A 26600-nucleotide genomic window follows, 5' to 3' on the forward strand; every position below is an offset into this window, starting at 1 on the left:
GGAGCCTAACTCGGAGGAGAGCAGAGACTCTCTCCTGGGAGAGGAATTCATGCCAGGCACTTCCATGGGAAAATAACCCCCTGCCAGGCAGCGGCCAGCGGGGCAGATGGAGGCACGGTGGGGATACAGCATCGATCCCGCTACGGCACCGGGGGGAGAAACTGGCTGTCAGCACCCTGGGCCGCGGTGGCTCAGCACGGGTCTGCCACTCCTCGTGTCACCTAAAGGACCTGTTTGGGGCTGGGGCCACGTTTCAGCTGCAGTAGATTTGGGAATGAAGTGAAAATAGGTCTGAACCCACATAAAAAGGGAGAAGTGCCTGGAGAGGTCTTCTGCCGTTTTAATTCTCCAAAAGCAGAGTGGCAATCACACACCCAGCAGTTGCTATGAAATTGCTGCTATGGATAACCAAAAATGGGATAGATTTTTTATTTTTACTTGAACTTTGGGGTGCCTAAAATGCAGATATCTATTCTTTTTCACCCAATGTCTGTTTGTAAGCAGTTCAGTTAAGGACTCAAATGGATCTTGGCTTTTGCAAATACCCATTCATGCACTTCCATTAGATTCGGGGCAGATGTTGGTTTTCCTTATCAGATATTTTGGTTCACTGTGAATTGGGAATGAGTGCACTACTGGTATACAAAGATGAAGTGAAATAAATTAAGATCTCTATATGCACATTACCACTTCAAATACTGTTGGCATTCAAAAAAACCCCTCCTAGCACTTGAAGTAACAAATTACTCATCTTAGGCTTTGCTGTGGTAGATCATGGCTTGCTTTAAAGTAACGTTCTTTTTTCCTGTGCATAGATAATTTAGGCACTCCTCTGAAAAGAGGTACCACATGGAGTGCAGAAGAGTTGAGGTAGATTGGAGAGAAGAATTACATTTTGCACGTGGAAGCAACGAATGTAGGCTGTAGATAAACGACATGGGTTTAGAGTGATCATTGCTGCTGCAGCTTGATTATTTTTCTCAGGGACAGGCGCTGGCTCACTCCTTCCTTTGAAGAACTATTGTATTCATGTCTGCACTGTAGTTTATACAATGTTTGTGCTGATTTCTGTTCGTCCGCTTCCTATCTGCCTCCCTTTCTCACCCAAAAGTAGGATGCTGCGATCGTGTAATTTCTGAGTCTTCAGCAGTGGCAACAGGCTGCTACAACAGGTTATGAGAAGGGCACACTGTCGCCTGTGAAAATACCCATATCGTGTACTTTATGCATATCAAAGCACCTGTTCCAGAGCTTTGAAAATGAGGGTTGCAGAGAGGCTGATGTGGTCTTGGGAGCAATCAGAGCTAGGAATAATCTAAGGGTTGTTCACAAGCTCTTTAGGTTCAGAAGCAAATGTTTGTAGGTGTCTCCTCGCTGAAAGGTGTGCTGAGAGCGAGCTGGGGTTGTTCCCTTGCTCTGTGCAGCAGGGAAGGGGAGGGCATGGCAGGGCTGGAGATGGGTGCTGGCAAACCACAGCTTGCTTCTGGTGCCCCAGCTAGGTGTCCAACCATCATTTCTTGAGTACTGCGTTTGCTTTTTGAAACAGTGAGGCAGGGAAAGAAGGAATCTTAATATGATGTGGAAGTAATAAGGTGGAGTTTGCAACCGTACTGCCTTTAATGACTTTTTCTCACAAAACTGGTTTACAGATATTTGTAGTCGGTGAACTTTTTCTTGAAATATCAAAATGTTTGTAGGTATTTTCTTCTTTTTTTTTTTTTTTTCTTTTGAGGGGGAATAAATTACCTGGTGTCATTTGAAACTGGTGGATATGTTTCTTTCTTTGATAAAGAGCAGATTTTTTTTGGATTCAGTTTCTTGAACTTGTAGGAAAATTGTATAGCACTGAAATGCTAGGAATTCATCTAAATAGCCAGTGTGAGGTGAAAACGCTCCCTCCACTTTAATTGGCATGGCCCGGTGAAAGGCAGCTCTGGGGCTGCCTCCCTCACTAACTGCCCAGCCTCGTGGCAGATTGGCATGATTCCCCCGTCCCTGGGGAAGCATAACAGAGCACTCCCTGAAGTGCTCAAAATCCTGAAGGGAAATCAAGATCACTCTTTTTTTTTTTTTTTTTAATGGGGTTTCTGGAGTGCTTATGTTCATCCAAAGGACTGTGGGCTATTAAATAGAAGGGTTTTTAAAGGTTTTTCTAATTGCCACACTTCCTCCCTCTCCCCCCTTTTAAGTGGCTTTGGACAGTTGCAGAACTTTGATTTCAAATTTGTCTAATCTCTTGAGATATCTAGGTAGGGAAAACTATTGTAACTGAAAATGGCTCCGATTTTTTTCCCCTTTCTTCCATTTTAATAGATATGTTTAGTCTACTTTAAAAGCTTTCTGGAGAACCTTTTATAAATGGCTAATTTAAGCTTGTCAGGTTTTAATTATAATCTCTCTATACACAAGTTAAGATGCTTAATGCTAGTGAAAAGTTCTGAATACAAAGCAAACCTGTGTCAAGTTGCAGAGCACTCTTACCCGTCTTAATTGCTTCTGGGCTGAACTTTAACCTTAAGTCTCCCATCTGTCTTACACATTCCCTTCTCTCATCACAAACACTTTCTTTTTGTAGAGTGCTGAGTATCTGTCTTAATTCTGCAGGATTTTTAGTCCAGCAAAAACCTGCCGTCAGGCTGTGGATGTTCAGCTCCCTTTTTTATCCCACTGCAGCAGGATGCGTGTTCCTGGGGCGCAGCCCTGCTGCCCCGCGCAGCCCCGAGCATGCCCTTACCCCTGCAGGAGCAGGGCTACTCGTGGAAGATGGGGCACCTCAGCTGTAGAAGTGCCTTGGATCCCAAATGTTATGTCAGCTTCTGGTCTCAGCTAAAATCTCTTCCCAACAGCATCAGTAGTGCTTTTTGTTTGCAGTTTTACAGATGTTTGCTTAGGTAGTTTATTCCTTTTTAGGGCTGTTGTCTGCCTAATTTTCTAGCTATGACCCAGCCCTTGTGGCAAAGGGTAGCTGCATCTTTTTCTTAGATAAGAATGAGTTTCATTCAAGCTTAGAAAATTAGCCTCGGAAATACTCAGTCAGTGCAGAATCCTTCTGGAGAGTGCATTTAAAAGTTTGAATCCAAAATTGATTTGGAAGTACTCTAATCTAAAATAACCCTGATGTTAGCATTGTTGTCTGCAACTCCTGCTAGCCCTGGTGTTCCGGTTCAGCGCGTTGGCACACAGTTCCCTGATGCTGTGAAATTGAGACTCATCGGGAGATACAGACTTTTCTAAAAAGGATTGCGGGGCACTTAAGACTCCTTATTTCATTAGTTCAGTGAAGGAGTTCTTTTCAGCAGTCAGGAATCTCATGATGAGGTGGACGAAAACTGAGCAAATCAAGCTGGAGAAACTCCCATGGAAATGGAGCGGAGGAAAAGCTGTTTAGTAAGTTTTTGGCCCAAAAGTGTAGCGTTTGGGGAGCTGAAGGTTAGTGGTTTAGAATTTCTTTTTAGTCTGAGGTTTCAGGCAAAGCATTAGAAGATACATATCCGGGCTAGACTTCAGGAGGTACATTTCAGGAAGCTTTCAGTTCTGCATGCTGGGCTAGGTCATACGATTTTTTTTTTCATTGTTTTTAACCAAGTGTAACCATCGGCATCTTCACAGGTGTTGGTAAGAATTAAATGGAGCATAAATAACTGAATTGAAGAGCAGAATTCCACTTCAAAAGGATGGGTAGCTGCATGAAGCAGTGGTAATGATCCAGAGGAGCAGGATGTATTCAGGAAAGGAGTAAAGTGTGAGTACCATCCAAAGTGCAGGCAGCAGGTCATAAATTCTTGTAGTGGTGGTGGTCTGAAATTCAAGGAATAGGATTAGAAAGCTACTGTAGGTTAATGAAAATGGCTCCCTTAGGATCAGCTTGAATTCAACTTCGTGGTCAACCGTAAGAAGAGGAATGTCTTCTGCAATTCCAGCTTCTCATCCATATTCTGAATACTGCGATGCTCCTGAATGCTTAATAGAGTAGAATATGCTCTGTTACGGTGTATTTCATATGATTTCTAAGATGCTTTAATGCAAACTAAATGTCATGTGAACTCACCCCACACCCTTAGTGCTCACTTTATTCTGGAATATATGGGGAATTGCAGCAGAGTTTTCAAAGCCTTTCTGGGGTATTTCACAAAAAAGAAACAAGGGGGTGGGGATGGGAGTATTGTAATTTTACTGGAGTCTTTCCTGTTGTCCGGGGTAAGGAACAGTGTTCCAGTCCTGTCTCTATAAGTCACCTCAAAGGAACTAATTATGGAATGAGTATACAACAGCTAGTGCCAAGAAACCACTTCTAATTGTTACCAGCGTCATTTCTTGTAAAGACGGGTAGCATTAATGGCCAGCTGTTGGCTTGTGACTTAATCAATTGCAAATAACAGAAAATAGTTTGAGGCCTATAGTTACTAGCCGAGGGCAGCTATAACCAATGTTTTATGAACAGTGTTGCACTGGGGTCTGCATATCTTTCCCTGGGAATGAGAGGGGAAATGGCCAAGAGCAGGACTTTGTCCTAAGTGTCGTAGTGAAATGGGCTAGAGTAAAATCTGTCTGTGGAGGCACGCTGTGACGAAGTAAGGCTGAAGCTAGATCTCAGTAAACAGAACAACAGAAGCAATGAAAGTATTTAGCCTCTGCTTTCTCTATCTTTATCTTCGTGGCATTAAAGAGAACAGCTTTAGCTGATACTATTTGCAAGATACAGCAAGTTCTTTCTGACAAACTTCACCCTGCCCATTTTCTAGTCTGGAAATATTAAACTGCCTTTGCCAGAGCAGTCGAGTGAGAAGGGTGCTGTGCTCTCTGAGGTCAGCGGTGGGATGGGAAGGATCGTTCCGGTTGTTGGTGCTCTATGCTATAAACACCTAGGGTCTCTGTTAAACTGCCTGCAAGGCCAGGATATCCAGGGACCTCCTGTAGTCTGAGCACCTGCATTACAGAAGTCATGGGCTTTTATCTGGTCATTCTCACGTAGGAGCCCTAACTGAGGAAAGTGCGCTCCTGTCCTCTGCCTGGCTCCTGCTGGAAAGGGCAAGACAGTGCTGGCTTATTGTTCTGCTCAGACTCCACTGTCTCCTGACCACCTCTGGGTGGGCAGTGGAGTTTGGAAAGGAGCGAAGCAAAACCTTTAGGAGCTGGGAGTAGGACTTGCAAGGTAATTTCAGGCCCCTGAGGTCTGGCTAGGCATCGCTGTGTTGGCTGCAGGTGTGGTCCAGATAAATTCAATGAAGTTGCAGTAGATGTGACCCATTTCTGGCACCTCTTCTGAGGCTTGTTCAATGTACAGCTGAAGCTTACCAAAACAGCTCCACAAATTCCATGGCTTTCCTGTGTCACCAGCCTTTCAGGAGGTCGTATCGTATCATTGAAAACTTCAGGGCTTGCAAAAGGTTAGGGTATCGTTTATATCCATGATGATGCAAATTCCGCATCCTAAATCAGTAATTATTTCTTGGTTACTTGCACAGTGATTACCAATGAAAACTGAGATGAAGAGTCACCACGCTTGGAATTGTGACCACCCCAGCCCCTCTTATACAACATGAAAAACATACCACTTTGAAATATTGCAGGGGCAGGGGGAGCTGGGAGACAGGGTGCTCTCTTAACCTTGGCTTTTCTTTGTGACTTTCATGAGACAAAATTCCAGTCTGCTTTATTTTTTAAGTCAGCAAACTGATTATATATATTGTAAAAGATCAGTGTTTTCATGGGTGAGTAGTAATTACTGAGTAATGGCTTAAAACATTTCCTGAAGGAACATAAAGCTGTTTTAAAAAGTCAAGAGTACATTAAAAGGATTACCATGTAGATTTGATTTTTAGATAACACTAAAATGGATCCCAAATGGACTTATGAAAAGGGATGCTATCTCTTTAATGGAAAGTGCACGGTCTGACAGCTCAGCATGCAAATGGTCCTGCAAAGGACTGTCTGTTGTGTTTTTTTTTGCTTTCAACAAGAAGAGAAGGAAATAGCTCTTCTTGCCCTTCTCCTTTCAGCTTTCAATAGCAAATGGGTTGGTCCGGTTTTGCTAGGAAAGGGAGAAGAGCCTAGGTTTGGGGAATAGTTGCATCTTTCTGCACCACTGGGGAGTATTTCACAACTTCTGGAAGGTCAGCAGCAATTGTCTCTCTTACATCAAGAATGAATTGGGGCATTAAGTAGACAGACTCCCTGTGCATTGTCTATAGGTTAATATTTACTCGTCTCTTAGAAATGAAGAAGATATACAAATAAATTATAGTCCTTGTGTATTTATTGTACTGATCTTGTGTAGGGCACGAGCATCGATGCTTGGCTTTGCAGTAAGTTTGGACAGGGGCAGGAGGGTCTGTTATTTTCATACTACAGTAACTTGCAATTACTAGCAAGTTTGCTATGTCAGAGTTGCCAGCACAACTTTCTGGTGATTGATGGTGTAAAATATGCCTTTGGCCTGAGTAGTATTTCTTCTAGAAACATTTAAAGGAGTATGTTCATATTTCATTAAATACAGAGCACCAGGATTCCAAATTCTTTTGTGGTGCTGCACATATTATTACAGGCTCCAAAAGTCTTGAGAAATTTCTATAAGCCTGTGAAAGCTTTAGATTGGATAGTCATCATTGCCTGCATTAAGGCCTGTGACAGATTGCTTCATCAGTGTACACAGAGCAGAACATCAAATGGCCATTTGGCAGTGGGCACTGAAATTCTATTAAGGTTGCCGAAAGCTTAGGTTGACATTGTATATGTCTGCAAAGAGGCAGAAGAAAAGATGATGATGATGATCGTGCAATGATAGAGTTCTATTCTCCTTAAAATATTCACATATATAGCATACCAAATATATCAGGGTGATGTTAATGTTTCACTGCTAAACCTGAGCTCTGCTGCATTTCACGTCTTTGCTTTTGTCTTGAAACCTCAGTAGTAGTATGTTAAACAGTGCATTTTAACTGGAAGATGAGAATTGTTTAGTACTGCATATATGCCCAGAAATAACTGACTTGAGATTTTACTCCTCAAACACTCTTTGAGATTTTTAACTCGATATAGGGGGTTTCTGTTTGATTTTCTTTCCTTTTTGCAAAGGGGAGGGACAAAAAGCTCCCTATAGTTAACATTAGTACATAGATTATTCTTAAATGAGCTGAAAAGTGAGGGATATGAGTTCTTGCCTGTGTGACCGTTTGACTCGGGGACTCTTCTTCCCTTGGTTTGCTTTGACACTTAAACCTCCTGAATAGAAAACTTTTAAGCTTAGTGTCTTTTCAGTGGTCACTTGCAAATTGATGGAATATTGAGGTGTATGGGATGAATTTCAGGCTAGTCATCCCTAATAATTTTCATACCAGTGACATTCTTACGCTGCTGGAAATGTTGTTTGAGGGTAATCTCTCCATTGCCAGATTTTTTCTACTACAGACACTGAAGTAGGGAACTGGCCACCTAAAATCAGGAGCTTTGCCAGTCTGTAGGACTATGGTGACTAATTGAGAAAACTTGATCAGAATGTTCTCAGACTAGGTGTAAGGTGGAAGAAATCTGCAAGTCTTTTTACTGTTCCCAGGGCTTCAAACAGTAAAAATGGATTTTACTCAAACACTACATGTGCTAAGATTAAGCTTTGGACATACGCCAATTATGAAAAATTAAACCTCAAACAAGCATATTTTATGAGCACAGGGAAAATGTTGCTTACTGCAATGATTTATAGAAACTCTTTTGCAGCAACAATTACTATGGTTTGTGTTTAGTCCTGCTGCCATGTGTTCCTTTATAGCTACAGGTTGTCCTCTGGTAAGAGCAACTCTGTAGTAAAGTCTTAAAGCAGATACTGGAAGTCTCAAAACTTTTGGGAAAAACGAAAACCTAGATTCTAACCCTAAATCTTGTGTCCTGACTCAGGACCTACATTGGTACAGATTTAAACAATGCAAATGATCATTCTGGATATCTTGGTCTATCTGAACAAATGGCTTGAAAACAGGGTCTCTGCATGTGAGTTTGGAGGGGGAGTTTAAGCCAGTCATGAAGCTTTGGGTCTCTTTTAGGCAGCTGAAACTGCCAGGGGACACTAGACTCTAAAATATGTTTCTTTAAAGCTTGTTCTGAACTGTAGGGCCAAAAAATTGCTGCATTATTGGGAGGAGAACTATAGCATAGTTAAACTGGATGTCTGATCAAAATATCGTTTCTCCTATTAACTGCCCTCTCCAACTACTTTTTCTGCCATGCTTGGGAAATTTGTTCAGTAATGACTCAGAAGAAAGAATAACCACAAATGAATTGCTAAAGCCACTGTAAAAATCACCTGCTGTATATTGCAGCATGAAACTGGAAAAGGGAAAAAGGTTGTGGTTGCTCATTGAATAATTTTGATGAATGGTCTAAGGCTTGTTCATAAGCATTGAATTGCAAGTACTCGATGTTCCAAATGTAACATTTTAATTGGATATACAGATGACATGTTGAGTTTCACCTTGCTGGCCATAATTCTTCAAATGAAATTCCTGGTGAAGATGCCCGAGACAGCGTACTCTCAGTTCAGTGGAAGTGCATGGTTTAACTTGTTTCACAGGGTGTAATATTCATAGAAGGTGAGTAATACAATACTGAGAACACAAAGTGAGTTTCTTTTTAAGGGAATGAAATTCACTGCATCTTTTTGGCAATGACTGTCTGCATGTACTTAAATGGGTGATGCAGGGCTCTAATGCTTTTAAATGATATGAGATCCTCTGATAAAAGACATAAGACTGCAGCTTATTTATTGTGATGAGACAGGAGTTAATAAGATTACTCCTACTCTTCAGTTACTTTTTCATCTTTTGCAGCCAAATGCTGGGATTTTTGTTAGCAGGCAAAAGGAGGTCAGCTCATTTAAAGTGTGTTGATGCTAGAAATAAACATTTTTTTCTCTCAAGTGGAACTCTGAATCCTAGGCTCGGTTGCCCAACTGCCAAAACTCTGGTCTTTAAACCAGAACTACTTTAGCACTGGAATGCTGCATCTCTACACTAACCACTTACATAAATTAAAAAGAAAAGGAAAAAAAAACAACTTTAAAAAAATAGAGAAGACTAAGAAGTGTAACATAAACCTGCAATAACTGTGGTCTTTGGTAGAAGGGTTGTTCAGAAATGTGGTAACTGTATCTGAAAAGCACTGCTCAAGCAAGAATTTGTGGTGGTGAATAAAAACATAGTTCCAGTACTGTGTTGTGCAAGCTGCTGTACAACTGCATAGGAAGCGCTGCGCTGGGGTGGTTGTCACAAACCTTTCAGACTAGATGTATTTTGTGTGTGTGTGTAGTACCTGCTTTGTTGTTGAGCAAACTCTTACGGTAAAAGTAGCTAATTTGAGGAAAAGTTTGGGGTTGGTTTTTTGGTTGTTTTTTTTTAAAAAAAAAACCAACACAAACAAAAAACCACCAAAAAACTTGCAGAGGGAAAGAGTTAAAGCCATCTGCCTGAAAGCATTGTGTAAAACATACACACAATGTTGGGGAAATAAGCCAATTATGTGTGCTTCACAGGAGGTGGGGGACTGACCTTTGTGTATAATTAGTTCTTTTATTTAAAGCAAAGATTTTGAATAGAATAACTAATTAGCTGTCATAAATGGCAAATTGAAGATTTTGGCCAGATTCCTTGGGGAGTGTGGGAGGACATCCCTCCTCCCACCCTGTACTGTACGCTCTGGCTCTCCTCATTAGGGTTGTTTTTAGTTCTCTGCAGTGGTAATGAGGAGTGCAGTGGCAGCACTTCTCAGAGCCCCCTCTAACAAGGCATGAAATGCAGGTGGAGGAGAACCGCCTTCAGCTCCTGCCGCTTTCACTCAGCACATGTGGGTGTAGAGGAGGGCTTGGGGGGGAGGCCAAGTGGGGGAAGTTGGAGGGGGGTCTGAAAAGTCCTGGTGATATCACTTGTGTTTTATGCTCTGGACTTGACTGTATAAAATACAGGCAAGCTGCAAAGCCTTGAGGCATATATCATTAGCTGGTAGTCCCACATTACTCTTTCAGACCAATTAACCTTTAGAGTTGCATTAAAGAAATTAGGTGGTGAACTTCCATGCTTTCAGAGGGGACCCGTAGCTCTCTTGCAGACCAGAGCACTGTGGAGCCATACACCGTAGGACCATTGCAGATAACTGTTATTTAAAAGGTCTACCATTTATAAAAAGTTCCCAGGCTGTCTTGGAAACAAGGCTTTATGAACAGTGCCCTTAGAAGAACAGCAGCTGATTGCCATGTGAATAGAAATATCACCAAAATGGTTTAGAAAAATTTAGAGGTGTACTTAGCGGACACTTGTGTTATAAAGCCAGCTGAATAATTTTACAGAAAGACCCCGACTGAGAAGATACGGGCTGATTAAAGCTTGTTTGTCTGACTGTGAATAGAGGTAAAGTTTAGATTACTCACTACAATAACAACCTCTTTAGACACAGCCATAAATTTCAGTATGTCCAGAGGTGGTGTCTGTAATTTTTTAATGTGCATTGGAGCTCCGAGCACTCAGAACAGGTTTTGTTTTGTATTTACCAGCGGCAAGTCTATTAAGTTGTAAAGGGCAAAGAAGGGAGTGTAGGTAGCCAAAAATAGAAAAGCTTCATCTACTGTTTCTCAGAAAAGATAGCCATTGGATGGCTAGCAACAGGAGAGAAGAGAGCAACTTGATGGTACTTTCAGAATCTGGTAATCAAGCCAGCATGCCCTTTGTAGTCACATATATAAACAGGTGAGTGTCCAGATGTTAATTTTTCTACTTCTGCAACAGTACTTCTCATTTTCCAATCCTTGCCCAGAAGAGCACACGTGGAGTTTGTCAGAGGTGAGCCCTTGGTTTCTTGGCAGCCCTGGTTAGACGCCGTGTGCCCCTGATCAAATCAAACTAGCTATCTTGGCAGTTTTGGGTAAGTACTGGGGGAAAATCTACATAGAGAAATGAAGCAGCATCACAGCCTTGCAGCAGGGAAACTTCCAAAAAGAAAAAGCGGCTCTCCAGGTGGTTCTGCCTGCAAAGCCCAGTCTGCTTGGGGTGAGCTGGAAGGGAGGGAGGCAGGAGGAGGGAAGTGGGGTCTGGTGTTGGCTGTGCCCTCTCTCCGCAAGCCTCCAACAGCGAAAGGGGTTAAGCTTAGACGCTGCTCTCTTGTTGCTTGGAAATGACATGGCAAGCATTTGAGGAACCCTTGCTGATCAAGTTTGGCAGTTTTTGAAATTTTGTTTCACGCCTTGCCTGCTGTGTCAACTCACCAGCTAATTGCAGCTGCAACTTTCTGTAGTGGCGCGTGTGCTGTGTGCAGACCGCTTGGTTGGGTTGTCGGAGGGAAGCCTCACAGACCAAAATGTAATTTCAAAACACTGAACCTGACCAGCAGAGGCTGACCTTGCTCGTTATTATCTGAGTGGGAATAGCAGCTTTGAACATCATATGATCTCTGAAATGGTACCTTTTTTCATTAGAAAGCCCCCTGCTGAACACTGACCAAATACATAGCTTTTTTTCCTTGCTTAAGGTACTGTTTAAAAATATATATATGTTCCTTTGCTAGTTATTAGAAGAAAATCAAAGTGTTACGTGCCCCTTATTCGCAGAAGCCTCCTGTAAGACAATGGTGTGCTTGCAGTAGCAGGGAGCCGAGATGGCTGCGGTGAGTGAGGGCCGCCAGGGCCACGGATGGAACAAGAACCGCCACCGCAGCCAGCCGGGCCTGCCTGCCACCTCAGGAGACCCTCCTAACCTGCCAGCCTTCCCTCCCTGATCAAACCAGCCTCTTCTAATGGTCTGGCCAGGGTTTCATCCCTGTGCCGCTGCCCTTGCGCTGGGCCATGCCTGTGTTACAGCGTCCCCCTCGCTCCAGGCGACCCCCCGGCTGTGACTCTGGAAGGACACTGCTTTCAAAGGGGCTTGAGGGCCTCGGGAGGTCCTGGCTGGCTGAAGGTTGGTATTTCTGAACTGCAAAGATGATCTCAAGCCTCAGCTGTGCAGCAGTTCTCTAGTGAGGGAGTTGAAGGGGCTCTGGTTATCTCGGATCTGCATTTTGAAATCTGCAGCACCTCCTGATGCAGGCTCCTCAAGTGACCTAGACAAACCTTGCAGAAGGATTTTGTGATGACCCCCCTTGCAAGAAATCTTCTGCCCCTAGGGCTACGCAGCTCACATTTAGAAAGCCTGTTTTGGGGGGGGTGGGTAATAACTCACTGGTGTCTAGGTTTCCTACCTTAAAATATTATTTGCACATCTAGGTCTTAGTTTTCATAGGTGTGAACTGTTTTCTTTCATCGCTGGTACTGACCTTACACACTTTGCAAATGCAAATTCACATGTGCGCTCTTCTCTGCCTCAGAATAAGGCAGCCTCTTCTCACAATGTGCTGTCTTCTTGGCACGGAGTTGGAGGGAACGTGGGACAAAGGCTTTTAAATTTTCTGAAAAAGAAGTTATTTGAAAAGTAAAGCTTCTCTTTGCTCCAATTTACTCGGGGTGGGGGGGCGGGGTGAAGAAGAAAAAAAGAAAAAAACCTGTGTCCAGGACCACAGGGCTGCTTCCCTCATTCTTGTAAGAAACTCTCACCAGACGCATAGGACTTCTGCCGTCCGCTGCGGTATATCACACTTCTGACACTTCCCTGTCTTTTCCCTCTTTCCAAACGTGTGGGTGTTTCTCTGTGGCTGTGTACATAAAATTTCTCTCAGGAACCTTAGGGGTCGTGTACGTGGCAGTCAAACACAGACTGAAGTTTTCACTTAATTATTGCATATTTGTCACTGGCGTCAAAAGTTTGCTTGTATCGACTTTGCAAGCGGGTTTCGGGTGTGCTGCAGCCGAGGGCAGGAGGGCTTTTTAAGCCTAAAGAGTTTGTGAATGTTACTTGACCTGTCTCTGTGCTGCTGAGACCACTTTGATAACAAATGGATCAATACCTCGCTGTTTGTGTAGAGGTGTCTTAAGTGCTATTGTCGTCTGCTTGCAGCTCTGACAAAGCAATTATTGCCGTAGGAGTGGTGGGTTTTACACGTGCTGACCATTAGCCACTGTCAGATCACCCCGGCTTTTAAGGAAAGCAGCAAATGTCACTTATTACAGTGGCACTAACTCGGTCCTCTGTGGTTAAGGGACTGTTAATAATTCCATTATCAAGCTGCTACTTTCTGGGACATCTGGCACTTCCTACAGAACCGGTGGCTTAACTTTTCTGTAAGAGTATATAACCAGTGACACCTGCTACTGTCGCCAGAGTGTCCCCTCTCATCTCCTCTGCATTGGTTAAGCCCACGGTGTGCTCGTTACAGGCCCAGCATTGTCATTTTTAGTGATTGACACTAGTAAAAATAAAAATCAGTAGCAAAGTAAAATGAAGGCTCTAGAGAAAATGGGATTCTGGCATCTCAGTGAGTCCACTTCTTCTTTCATCATCTCCTGTCCCCTTCCTCCCCCACAGCACAGTCCTTTGTTTTTCCACCTTGCCTTTTGATTCCATAAAACCGCCTCCCACCTCTCTCTCAAACCGAGAAGGGTGGCAGGTCTCACACCATGTCAGTGCCCACCACGGGAGGCACTGGCTGCTTGGAGAAGAAGAAGAAGCTGGAGACAGCGCTGTGAGGGAGGTGGCCACAGCAAGCCTCCCCCAGCCGAGTGACCTGAGCCTGCTGTCACCCCCTCATACCCAGCTAGCTCATGCTTGCTTTGCAGTCCCTGCAGGGGTTTCTAGGGAGGAGAGGGCTCCTGGCTGCTCAGTACCTTCCCCAGCGGTACGAGAAGAGGCCAGCTTTGCTGTGCTTAAGGAACATGGCCTCACCAGTGGCAAAGAGACACCGGCTGGGTTATTCTCAGCAGCCCTCAAGGGCTTTTGAATAACTTTTATTTTAGAGCAGCCCCGGGGCTGCTCTAGCTTTCACTAAGGCCTCTGTGACCAGCGGGGTTCACAAGAGAGGAGAAACAGCGGCATACCACATCCTCCCATACCCACTCCTCTCCTTTCCCCATCAAGCTTGATCCAGCCACGATGTCGGACTAGGGGTATGTACAGTGGTGGCCCTTCTGATCTGCGTAATTGCCTGAGGCAGGTAATTAACAACACAAGGGTGCTGGTAATGAAGGAAAAAGCAAATGTTGAAATTGCAGACGGTTTATTGTGCTGCAAGATGTTAATTAAAAAAAGGCTGGTGCTTTGTGTCAGTCCTACCCTTAGGAAAAAAGGGCTGCGTTGCTGCAAGTGTCGCGCTCCCGCTTAACCAGCAACAGCAAATGAAGTTTAAATTCCCTGGACTATCAGCTTCTTGCAGTGCAACCAGCCAGCAGTATTCGCTCGCAGATCTACCCATAGCTCACAGCGGTACCCCAACCACGGGCAGCCCATTCAGGCTGCTGGGATAACTTCTAAAATGCTTTGTTTGCGTTGCAGGTGTGCCGATGTTATCCGTGCAACCCAAAGGGAAGCAGAAGGGCTGTGCCGGCTGCAACCGGAAGATCAAGGACCGGTACCTGCTGAAGGCTCTGGATAAGTATTGGCATGAAGACTGTCTAAAGTGTGCCTGCTGTGACTGTCGTCTTGGAGAGGTTGGATCAACTCTTTACACAAAAGCAAATCTCATTCTTTGCCGCAGAGATTACCTGAGGTAAATAGAGGAACGTACTGTGGGCTCTTCCCAAAGCTTCTCAGTGTGTTGCCAGCTGTTTGTCATCTTAAACCTCTGCTATGAAAAGAAATCCTTGTGCATGGTCAGCCCTGCCCAGACGGGTTTGGAGTTTCTTCCTCTAAGCATGGCATTTTATTTGCACTTGATGTAGTTTGTAGTCAGGGAGGTGGAATTCTATCTTTAGGTCAAGGGAGGAAGAGGACTTTACTTAACTCTTTATTATTATGAACCCACAAGAACAAACAATGCTTGGAAAAGATTAGGAAAAGACTGTTAATTCTATTGCATGTCTTTGATGTTATGCTCCTGCATATTGACTGAGACCTGAACAAACCTTTACATTTTCTTTTTCAGTGATAGCTTTTTAGTTAGACTTCTAGAGCTTATATTGAGTAAGTTTCCTCCCAAGGCACTCGTCTCTTCCCTAAGTAAACAGAGCAAAACACTCCAAAATTACAGATCAACTTCAAAATTCTTTTCTTCGTGAGTATGTCTGCAGAGACCTTCGCTAGCTCTGAGATAGAACTACCCTGACAGTGTGTCTGCAATGCATAACAACACATGGGGGTTTTTGCCTGGTGTCTATGAGAATTCTGTGCAAAATACCTTATATAAACACAAATGAGTTTTACTAAGACAGCAGGCCTAATGCAAACGTTCTTATGAGGGTCACACTGCAAAACACTGCATTTTGCTTTGGTTTTCCCCTGGAAGAATGTACTTGATCTCCAGCTAATGTGTTATTTTTCCTAAAGCAAAGCACTGATAGTGTTTCCCATGTAACCACCACCAGCAAACACATCTGAAGCAAAAGAAAACCAACACGCTGTTTTAAGATAGGGAGGTAAAATGCCATCTAACCTTGTGGTGCCAGAGGTTGGCTAGATTAGCCTCAATGACCAGATGCTTCACATGTTATAATGTAAAACATATCCCTGAAAATCTTTAGTAAATATTTTCTTAGTAAACTTGAACAAAGAAGTTTCTCCTCCTAAAGGAGAGAGATTAAGCACTGAGCCAAATAGAAGAAATAAGTCTATGAGCTTCCACCTTGCTTTTCAGCCAGGCAGGGAACGAGAGCACTCTGCCCACATGGGGATCTTTGTCGCTGTTTGAGCTGAAACTCTCCAGGGCTTACATGAAATGTCTTGGCTGCAATTCTGCCACACGGGCAGCAGGCGCAGGTCCCCACAGGGAGAGGTGGGATGCATCCCCTAAACGTAAGTGAGGAAAGCTTGGGTAAGGGTGGAACACAGCTGAAGGGAAAAGACAAGTTAAGCAGCCTGTGGAAAGGGTGCAGGAAGGAAAGAGTTAACTATCTTCACTATCATGAAGTATTTTTTGTACCTTGCTATATAAGTCTGAGTATTTACTAATGCCACCATTCACTTGCTGTAGAAGTGTCCTTAATCCTGTCTGTGCTATGCTGAAAAAAACGAGCTCCAGAAGGTTCTCTAACACTCAGGTTTCTAACCCCAAATCCCCATTTTGGTTCTTCACTGACCCTCCGCCAGTTCAGCTGTACTCTTTCTGTGTTAGGGACATAATTCTGACGTGCCAATGAAGAATATAACAGCTTTTGATCTTCCTTTGTTCAGAATTGCGTAATTTCTTTCCATCATAGCATCACAATTGGGTCACACAAGGTACTAATCACGAGGACCCCAAAAACCTCTCAGGAGAGCTTCTTCCAGGAATAGTCTTCCTTCCAGAAAGCACAGGCTGCATTAATTTCTGGAGTGTTTCTTTATGCTTTATCTTTTTTATCTTTTCTTCATCTTTATCTTGCTTGTGTCCAGCTTGCCAGGCAATCCAGGTCTCTCCATCAGTCATCCTCCTCCTCGTTATTTATCACTTCTCTAGACTTTGTCATTTGTGCGCTTGATAAACAGTGTTGTGTGTGTTGGTTTGGGGTTTTTTTACATCTGACCTGAAAGATAGGTGTTCGGCATTATTCTACATGTTACAGAACCCTACTAGAATACTCAGCTGGGCAGTGATTCCCGTCTACGTTTGCTTTTCAGACCTATGAGCTACCCCACGTTTTGTCTGTTTAATAAGCACCTCATTGACTTTGGTTTGTTCTAGTTTCATAACAAAAACTATGTGCAGCATCAAATCGGACACGTTAAAGTGCCAAAGGAGAGCAGTACTGATGCTGTTAAACTTAGAAGAACCTTTTTATCACTGCAGTTGTAAAGCATTTATTTCTTTCCTTGGTTTATCCTGAGAATGCAGCTTTGAGGTGGAAAAGCTTAATCTGTGCTCTTCTCACGGGCCCCCCAGATGACACAACTTTCTGGGGCATGCAAGAAGCCTGTGCTAGAGATGGGGGAGAAGCCAGGACTTGCAGACCCCAGGAAACAGCCCGCGTCCCGTCTTTGAGAAAAGAGGGCACTTCATGACGTGAAATGTGGAAGGCAACATCTGGGGCTAGTGTTTGACTGTGTCCATGCGGCTTCTGTCACAGCAGCAGTTAAACATGGTCTCCGAAACAACGTTGTTCTGTGCCTGAAGGGGGTCTCGTAGCCCCCCTGCCTCCATTTGTTGGGTTAGAATAATTCCCAGCCCACCAAGAGGGGAGTCTGTTGCTCTTTGTGCAGCTTGGTTGAATTGTGGGGGGAAGGCTCATGTGGCCTTTACTTTAAATATTTTTCTCCTGTCTGAATTTGGTCCGTTATAATAGCTTGGACCATGAGAAATATTTCTTTCTTGGTTTTTGTTGGGAAGAATATGATTGTCATGTCCCAGGAAGTCATACCTGGGAGGCTTAGGTAGGAAGGAATAACATTAATTCTGTAACGCTGCTGTTAACTAGTGTTCAGCTGTTCGGCCAGCTTTGCAGGTATGAGGTTTTGTGTTCTTGCTAATGAATAAATTTAGGTTTATACTATTTTGGGGGGGGGTTCTGCTGAACTCCTGGGTTCTGTTCTCCCTGATGTTAAGGAACGCTTTTAGTGTCCTAGGATAGGAATAAGGGCATTGCTATGCAGTCCCAAATTTTATGGAAGTATAAAGTAATTTTTTTACTTTAAAACATCTTCTGTTGCCTTCTACACATAGCATTTCTTTCACTCTCAATTTTAACTGTTAGTTCTATTAATAGAAGAAAAGAAGGTTGCCATCACCACCTTTTCTACTATCTGTTCGCTCCTGGCAATTTGAATTTTTTCTTCTTGGAGAATTACCCATTCCCATCATTATACAATTTCTTCACTTTTATAGTTTTAGAGCTTCTATCCACACCCTTTTTTTCCTCATTAAACATCTCACAGTATTTGTTCTAGTAGTCAAATTTCATCAGAATTTGTTCCTAAAAATAAGTTTTCATATTTCACACTGTGCTCACACCATAAAGGGAGTAAGTACTTTATCTGGAGGATGGTCAAAGGAATTTATTGTTGGCCGCTTCTTCTGTATGCCTTTGAATAAGAACAGGGTGAATATTGCACTGATATTTAGCAGGTCAACCATTATGTGAAAAATTAAAAGCTAGACTGATTCTGCACCCGTAAATATAAATATATGAATCTTTTATATCTGAAGTCCAAAAGGGATATTGCTGTGTAGTGACTAGGAGAAAAAAAAAAGTGTTTCGTAATCTCTTTATAGACCAGCGTTGCTTCCAATTTGCCTGTGAGCTGATGGTGTCGTTTGGGAGCACGTGCTCCACTGCCCCGCGAGGCGTGCTGTCCCCTCTGCTCGCTGGGGCTGCGCCGGCTGCAGGGACCCCACCGCCACTGCCCCACGCCAGGCCCCCTTGCCTCGGCGCTGCGGAGGCAGCAATGTATAGGTGCTTCCCTATAGGCAGCAGGGGCTCCTGGGATATTTGGGGCAGCTTCGAAGTTCAGCTGAAGCGGCAGTTAAACCGCAGGTCTGGAACCCTGCTGGTGCCACCCCTCCTGCAGGCGGGTGTCGCGGGGCTGCAGACCCCGCAGGGATCGGGGGGCAGGGGCGAGCTTGTGGCCATCGGCGTGGGACAGGAGCGTGGGCGCTGCCATCCCAGCGTTGCTTCGGAGCCGGCTCCATGCGAGTGTGCTGGTCCTCCGTGGGTTTTTAGAAGAAATCTTTCAAATGCGTTTCAGAAGCTGCTAGCAGAGCGTAGCCTGCTCGTTCGTTTCAAAAGATAAACTGTCGTCATTGCTTGTGAAGGAACATTTGTTAACCTTCACATTTCATAAAACACTTTCTTGCTCATTTTTTAATCATGAAAGATGAAATTTGATCTCGAGTTGTTATCCTTGCGGTATCACCTCAGTCTCCAGCTGTGTCTAGATGTATCTTTCAATACATTTGGTCTGAGCAAATAGATTTACCGTTTGTTTCATAATCACGGTTGCAGCGCTCCAACCTCTAATTATTTTTGATAAGCAAATGCTATTGAAGAAACTGCTTCTGGGACAGAGAAGCTTAGCCCGCAGCCCGTCTGGCTCCTCGCAGCCCCCCCCAGCACTGTGTTTGTTCCTGGGCGTAATTAAACATTCACCAGGCTCCAGTTCACAGGGACGGTTTGGGTGTTGCATCAGGATTTCCTGGGAGGAACTGACAACTTAAATTTCACTGTGAAGTGCTGATGAAGAACGTGATTTATCCTTTTTACTCAGCATGGTGCCCTCACACAAGCAAAGGCGAGTCAGGCTCACTTTGACAGGAGCTGAACTGTTGCTTCTGCATGTTTGATATGCTGGTGTTGGGAAAGTTTTTCATCATTTAAACTGATCAGGGCCTTAATTAGACTCCAAAGAAAGCTTGAAACCTGCATTAAAAAATGATGGCAAATCAGTAACGGAGAAGGGCTTTCCAGCAAGCCCTGATACTTGTCTCAGTGGATTTCATGCAAATTCTTTTCACCCTGCTTCCTACGCGGTTTGGCCAGAGCTGTAACCTCAGCACGGCATCAGCGCTGCAACCCGAGCGTGATGCCAGTGCCTCTGGCAGGTGGAGCAGCCCCGTGCACCCCATCCAAGGGGCAGAGAGGTCCCAGCAGGACTGCCATCCCCTGGCACTGGCACCCCTCAGCACTGTTAGTATTCACCCTCGGCAGCTCCTGGTATATATATATAGAGAGAGACGGCACAAGTCAGCTGCCCAGTACTGGGGTTTCCAGTTGTTGGATACTGATTTTTGCTCTGCTCTGAATGCCCCAGCGGGTTCATTCTGTTAGTGAATCACTTTGGGAGCCCTTTAGATGGAGTGCTCTGTATCTGGCAAACGTGTAGGGTTTCATTTTGTTACGGGATATGAAAAGTGGTCTTGCCCAAACGCAGGCGCCCTGCTCTCTGGCACGGGAGGATGCAGGCAAATACCCTCCTTCTGGTGGGTTCCCCAAGCTGGGAGCGAAGGCCCCAAGCCAAGCCATTAAACCACAGCTGGATGTGTAGCAGAAGTCCTCAGGAACTGCAAAGTGCATGCTGCAACTAGCAGAATTTAAGTTCATCTGCCAGAGACACCACCAATACTCTGAATGCAGTCTGCAGAAGCTGCAGCCCCTGTGCAGCAGCAAGGAGGGTCTTTGGAATTGTTTTTCCACTAGAGGAATGTAGCGTGCGTGCACCGAGAGTGTGCCCTGCCTGCTTTTCAAGGGCCACTTTCAGCATAGAGAGGAGAGGTATAAATGCAGTGTGGCTGAACAAATGGTATCTGCTCAGGGTCTAAAATTGTTGCCAAATTGAAGTGCTGTTCTTGCATTGCAAGAGGGAGCGTCTTGCATGCTGTGTAGGATACCCTCACTTGTACACTTGGTATCTATACAGATTAAGGAGGATTAATTAGGCTCAAAATACAATGTGTCTTGGCTACATTGCTGTGCTTTGTGACATTAAAGCACACATTTTTTTTCTTCGTAGTAGCTGGTCCAGGAGTTTCTCACAGCCCGTGCCTTTCAGGATAAACAAGCAATGCTTGGTTTGTTCATTTGCTTCCCTCCCCCCCTTTCTTTTTTTTTTTTTCTTTTTTCCTTCTCCACTACCTCCCAGTGTGGAGGAAAGCTTACGGGGAGTAGTTCTGTCTGGCTGTGGTACAGCAGCATGCCTCTATCGCTTTCAACCTTGCAGTTTTCTGACTTGTTTTTAACCTGCCCTAAGAGGACATGGTGGCATGTGTGTTCGTTCAGCAGCGCCAGCCGAGATGGGTTAAGGTCAGCGGCTTCGGTTACACTGTAAGAAAGGCTGGGGCAGCGAAGAGGACTTGGACCTCCACCTGCTGAGAGTCCCAGCCCCGCTGTATCTGCTGAAAACATGGAGGGAGAGACCAAAGGAGTAAAAATAAGTGAAGGTTCAGATGCGTTCTTCAACTGAAAACACAACCCCTTGAGCAACATTGAAGTTTATGCCCAGTGATCGCTGATACATAGTGCGGTCACTTGGCCAGAGGGCTTTTTTTGTACCGCGCTGGTGTTCAGCTCCTCCTGCTATGTTATCCATGAATGCCAAACCCTTTGGCATGCAAGATGTAAATTCTTTGGGATTGAACTTGAAGGCTTCATGAGAGGACAGCTTGACCAACTTCATTAGTATCAAAATGCATTTAATTTCCTTCAGCTGACATGACTTCCCACTGCAGCACTGGCAATGGTGTCCTGGATGGGAGGGTGCACCAGCTAATAAGTATTTATATTTACCGTGCTGAAACGCCTATTGCTAAGGTTTTCTCTGAATATTACATGAAGGCTGATTACAGGGAAGTCGAGAACCTCGAGTCTGAATTTGCTTTTAAGCTTATCCTTTTATTTTTTTTTAAGTGATGTTGAGGCCTTTCCTGCAATTATTGGCATATTCAGTGCTTTGGTCAAATCAGACTTGTAGCTCAGCATATTTCTAATATCCGCAGATAGGAAAAATACTGATTGCAAGCTGTTAAGAGTCCTTACTGGATGACTAGTTGTTGATTTGTTTCAAATGCTAGGGGCAAAACCTTCTCATGACGAGTGTCAGGTACGTAAAGCAAATATTGTTCTACAGCAGGTCCTGATGAAGCTAGGATATAATAGCCAGCAGGCGTATAGGAAGGCTGTATGGGAAAACCTATGTCACCTCCTAGCTGGAGAGGATATGAGCCCGGGGTTCGGTAGCTCTTCAAAAACTATATTCAGATAATCTGGGTATAAAAATATACAGAGAAATATGTAGCTGTACACGATATCTACAAACGTAGATATTTATCTGTAGATAAGCCGTCCTCTTTCAACTCACAATTCTTACCTTTCAGGGTTGATAAAGCCTCTTGTTTGGGGGAATTATCAGTCTCAACTCAGCTGTTTAATTTTGAACTTGTCTTGTTTAAAAAAAAATCCAGTTGATGCTTGCAAGCTATCCTTTCTGTACCACTCATAATTTGTAACTGCCTGTCCTGGTTCCTCTTTTTTTGTCTCCTGGGAGGTCAACAGCTCAAAAATTTTCACTCTTTCTGTGGAAAGAAGATTTTCTCCCTATTTCTGGATCATAAACTGCTAGCTAGCCAGACACCAGGCTAGGGAGAGGAGAACAACTGGGGACTCTTTCCTTGTAGGCAATGACTAAAACAGATTGTTGTTTCTCGTGGTGACAGAAATAGGCAATCAGGTTCTCAGTTTAGCCATCCTGCACATTTTGGTCAGAAAGGAAAAATCTGTTAGAAGGTGCTAAACTTAATGTGTTCATATGAGCAGTATCTTACTGTTTTGCCTACAGTAAGGACCTTTGACCATTCTTTTTTCCCCCCAAACCTGCAGGGTGCTGTGACTTTACTACAGTTTGAATTAACTTCAGGTGTATTCACGGAGCTGATGAGGTCTAGATCATCATGCAGAAGACTACTCTTTAGCCCAGGCAAGACTACATAAAAAGCATCCTTCAACAGTTGCCTACTGCTTCCAGGAGTGCTCCCTTCTTTTCTCATTAATTCATTTGCATTCACTGCTGCTCCTGTATGCCAATTAGCTTTAATTTTTACTATACACACTGACATCAATGGCCAATGAGAACAGCGCGTAGCGGGGTTTTTAGTGTGCCTATAAACTACAGAAAATTGTCCTTGGACAAACTCCTGCTTTTAGACTGGCTGACAATAGACATGGTTAAGTTCAGGCTAAGAGCCATTAAACATAATTGCTACCACAGGGTAAAAGTTTAATTGTGCTAAATTTTAAATCTGCGTAGTCTATGCTTATTTACAAGCTGGCTAGGTCTTCCTGTTACATAAGGGGGGATAAATCTGTACTCTAAAAACTGTTGCCTTTTAACTTCAAAGGGACATGGGGGGAAAAAAAAAGGGGGTTTAGAAGCAGCAAAACAACTCCAAACTGGACCCTTTCTGTATTTCCAGCTTCTTTTATGCCTATGGCTGCAAGCTGTTAAGTAGGTGCTGAGCATCTTTGATAGATTTTTCTAATTCGCTTCAACTTTGTGTGCGTGAATGTGTGAGAGAGTGCTGCATCTGCTGTGAAGGTGTCTGGGGGACAGAATGCAGATCAGTTTGTTCATGTGGGGTTATTTTAAATTTAACCACAGATGGGGCTTGGGGTGGAAGATTTGCTTCCTGCTCCTTGTCTTCTCTCCCTCCTCCGATAATGTTAAGCTCCCCACCTCAGAAAGTTTCAGCTCAAGTAGCTTCTGGGTAAGTAGGTATGAGAGGTGGCAGGGTTTTTTACAAGCAAACAAAAAAGGCAAAAGCCTGTGTTCATTTTGCTTTTTCTTCCAGCAGATTAAAAAAAAAAATAATCAAGTTCACTGAGCTACAAGTTACAGGGTATTTTTAGAAGCATGGTGAATATACAGGGCTCTAAATCACTCTCTGAAAAGCAGATTAAAATTAGGAAGTGCTAGAATAAGTGTGAAGTGTTCATCTGTTGGGAAAGGGAGGGTATGGAGGACTGTGAAACTTGATAGAAGAGAAAAAGATTAGCATGCTGCCTAGCTGGAAGCTATGTTTATGTAGACATTAGAAGGCAACACGATTTCAGCTGGACAGAACATAAGCTTCAGATCTTATGCAAACAGTCAAAGCTGTTTAACAATTGGTTTACCCCCAAACCCCCTGAAAGGAGACAGGTGAATACGATGCCAAATACATTTTTCATGTTTCTTAAGCTAACTGTTTAAATAGTTAAGTGAACATCTGTCCAAATTTCCCCATCATTTCCATTTAGAAAAGTCTCCTATTTGAAGGCTGAAGAAAAGCGCCTGCTTAACAATGCAAATGGTGCTGTCTGGGGCCCCTTTATTTTGTTTAATCTAGATTGAGCTTCACACAACTGTGATGCTAATGAATAATGGATATTTTATACTTGTGCATGTAGCAGTGCTGGGCACAGAGCAAATCTAGGATTAACCTCCCAGTTTCCCTGCCGAACGTATTGGACTCATTTTTTGAGTTTGCTGTGACTTGGGTACTCTAAAACCAGATGCCTGGGTTTACCAAACATAGCAAAACCCCAGTGAAAGCTGTCAGGTTTTGCTGTGCCTAAGTGAAGTACCGTAGAAGGGGGCAGCTACGCTGGGGGAGAGAGGGAGAGAGGGATGTCTGCGTTAACGGCATGATTTGCAAGCAGGTGCTGCGTGAGAGCCAGGGCATTTCAGGGTGGAGACCTGTACACTTCTCAGTGCCACATTTTTCCAGTCGGGTCTGCTGGCGTTGGGCAGCCGGGCAGCTTGCAGGCAGAACGGGGCCACCCCATTACTGGTTACGTGGTCCGAGTTTGCCAGTGCAAACCATATAGCTGGGGTTTTGCTCTGCCTTTCAGCCCTCGTGTGATGGAGCCGGAGGGGCAGACGTTTCGATAGTCCCTTTGCAGTTTTTCTGTCTTGCACAAGTGTTTCTGTTTGGTTTGCGTAGTTTAGCTTGCAGGGAAAAGGTAGTGCTGTTTCTTCCTAGGGAGTCTTGGGGTTTTCCAGCCGAGCCTAATGAAAGATCGCTGATACCACTCCTAATGAAAAGTAAGGGTAACCTTTTCTGTCTTTGGGAGCATGGTGCTGTGGGAGGGTGGGACAGCTGTGTGGAGGTTTCTGTAACATTGCTGGGTGTTTTAATTCACAATTACTGGCCAGTAATAATTAGTATTGATTAGCTTGGTAAATTGCAGGTTTAGAAATTGGTTATAGATTTTCCTGATGCTTCTCATCTATGTGGTGGGGAATCAGCCAGAACCAATGGCTTGAAACAAACTGTGAGCCCAAACCCGTCTGCGGGCAGCGACGCGTTGCACGCGCAGAGCTAATGGTCAGCAGGAACCGTACATCTTGAGGCTCGTCGCCCCCAGAATACCGTTTTTATCATCTCCAAAGCAAAGTAACTAACTGTGTGCATATTGACCCCGTTCTTGGGTGAAACTTGGTTTTGTCGTCCTGTTGATTCGAGGCCCAGTTGGTTCCTGTGGCTGTAACGCTGCAGTGGCATGCTGCCCATGGGGTTCACAGGGGTCTGCAGGGGCATCTTGGAGAAGGGGGCTGGGGGAAGGATGCTGCAGCCTTGGTTGAGTCCCCCAGCAGGAGCTGTAACAGCAGCAGACATCTGGGGAGACAGATAGTAAAAGCCAAGATGAAAATGGCAAAGCTTCCAGTGCTGAAGGGCTGTCCTCGAGGACCGGGGAGCTGAAGTGGAACGGCTGAGCATGCTGTTCGGGCCACGGTGGAAGGGCTTAGCTGGCTCCCGGGAGGGACACGGAGGTGGGAGGAGGGGGGACCAGCCAGGGAGGAGGGCTGGCACTCTGAGATGCCTTGCAAAATGCTGGTGTACTCATTGCAAGAGAAATGGTGCTTTTTAGGTTTAAACAGCAGGTGAGTGAGGTTCTTCCCGAGCTACATTATAGCGTTGCCTGCCAGGGTTGGCAAAGTTTGCAGGTCTTCAGCATCTTGTTGCAAGAGGCTGCCAGCTTATCCCCCCGTTAGGCTGCGGCCAAGCACGGCTGGGGCGAGCGCACGCAGAGGACGGGCGGCTCTGAGCACCTCCCCTACCGCTGCGGGGAGGCAGGTAGCTTTTGACTGAAATTTTGTGAGCCCCAAAATAGTGCTCTAAGTGTTTAATGCTTTTCTCCATTAGACAGCAAATTAGCCCTAGGCTCACAAACCAAATGAAGTTTCTTCTCGACAATCGGAGCCTGCTCACCAGGCAGTTTTATCCCAAGTTCCCGCACACTGGTTGGTCAGCGAAATGGAGACTGCAACTTCTATTTATTGGTGCAATACAGTATTTGATACTGCTAATTACACTTAATTAGTCCTTCCACCATTTAATTAAAATGGCTTCTAATGATTGTGCTTCTTTGGCAGGCTCTTTGGTACCACCGGGAATTGTGCTGCCTGCAGTAAACTGATCCCTGCCTTTGAGATGGTGATGAGGGCCAGAGATAATGTTTACCATTTGGACTGCTTTGCCTGTCAGCTCTGCAACCAGCGGTGAGGACGCAGTTATTATACACGCAAACACAAACTAATTTATACCTTTGTCTGCAAAACAGGGGACAGGTTTGTTCCGCGCTACCTGTCTGGGGCTCACAGCCTGCTGGTGTGGCTTGGGCTGGTTTATTAGGCTGAGCTGGGGGATGCATGTGAGTACCTGTAGCCCCTTTACTGCAAATCCCCGTGGGGCTGGTGGGAGTTGGAGGGTCGAGGGGGAGCACACAGACTGCAGATCTGGCCACGGTTGTACGCAGCACAGCTGCTGCTGAATAAAACAAACTGCTTCAGCGTCCTTTCAGGATCTACCCTCTTTGCAGAACATAGACGATGGAGAATGGACCTCCTCTGGCAAACTGACATTGTTTTGCTTAAACTGGGTTTCTGACAGGCTCAAAACTGGGAATGGCAAAGAAGAAGGAGAAAGAGGAGGGACAAGAAGGGGAGAAATACTCTAGATAAGCCCTTTCCAACACTAGGAACAAATCCCTTTAGTTGTGTAATTAACAGGGGATCTTGGTGGTGAGATTTTGAGTGGGGCTTGTGTATTTCTGCTGGCTTTTACCCAGAGGAAAATGCACATCAAGGACTATAATAAAGGGT

The 26600-nt window shown here is 44.5% G+C and overlaps 1 protein-coding gene across 6 annotated transcripts in view; it reads left to right on the plus strand.

The window, feature by feature from the left end:
* LMO1 (LIM domain only 1) overlaps positions 1-26600 on the plus strand; it is a 69152-nt gene that overhangs the window by 37963 nt on the left and 4589 nt on the right. For all 6 annotated transcript variants that reach the window (XM_080404856.1, XM_080404855.1, XM_080404853.1 and 3 more), the window contains 2 exons: positions 14394-14607; positions 25872-25997. In XM_080404856.1, coding sequence (XP_080260982.1) covers positions 14402-14607; positions 25872-25997 — 332 coding nt within the window. In that variant the 5' untranslated portion in view covers positions 14394-14401. The remainder of the gene's footprint in view (positions 1-14393; positions 14608-25871; positions 25998-26600) is intronic.

This window comes from Falco punctatus (genome assembly GCF_963210335.1).
Source record: "Falco punctatus genome assembly, chromosome: 10".
In the NCBI taxonomy this organism is placed as follows: domain Eukaryota; kingdom Metazoa; phylum Chordata; class Aves; order Falconiformes; family Falconidae; genus Falco; species Falco punctatus.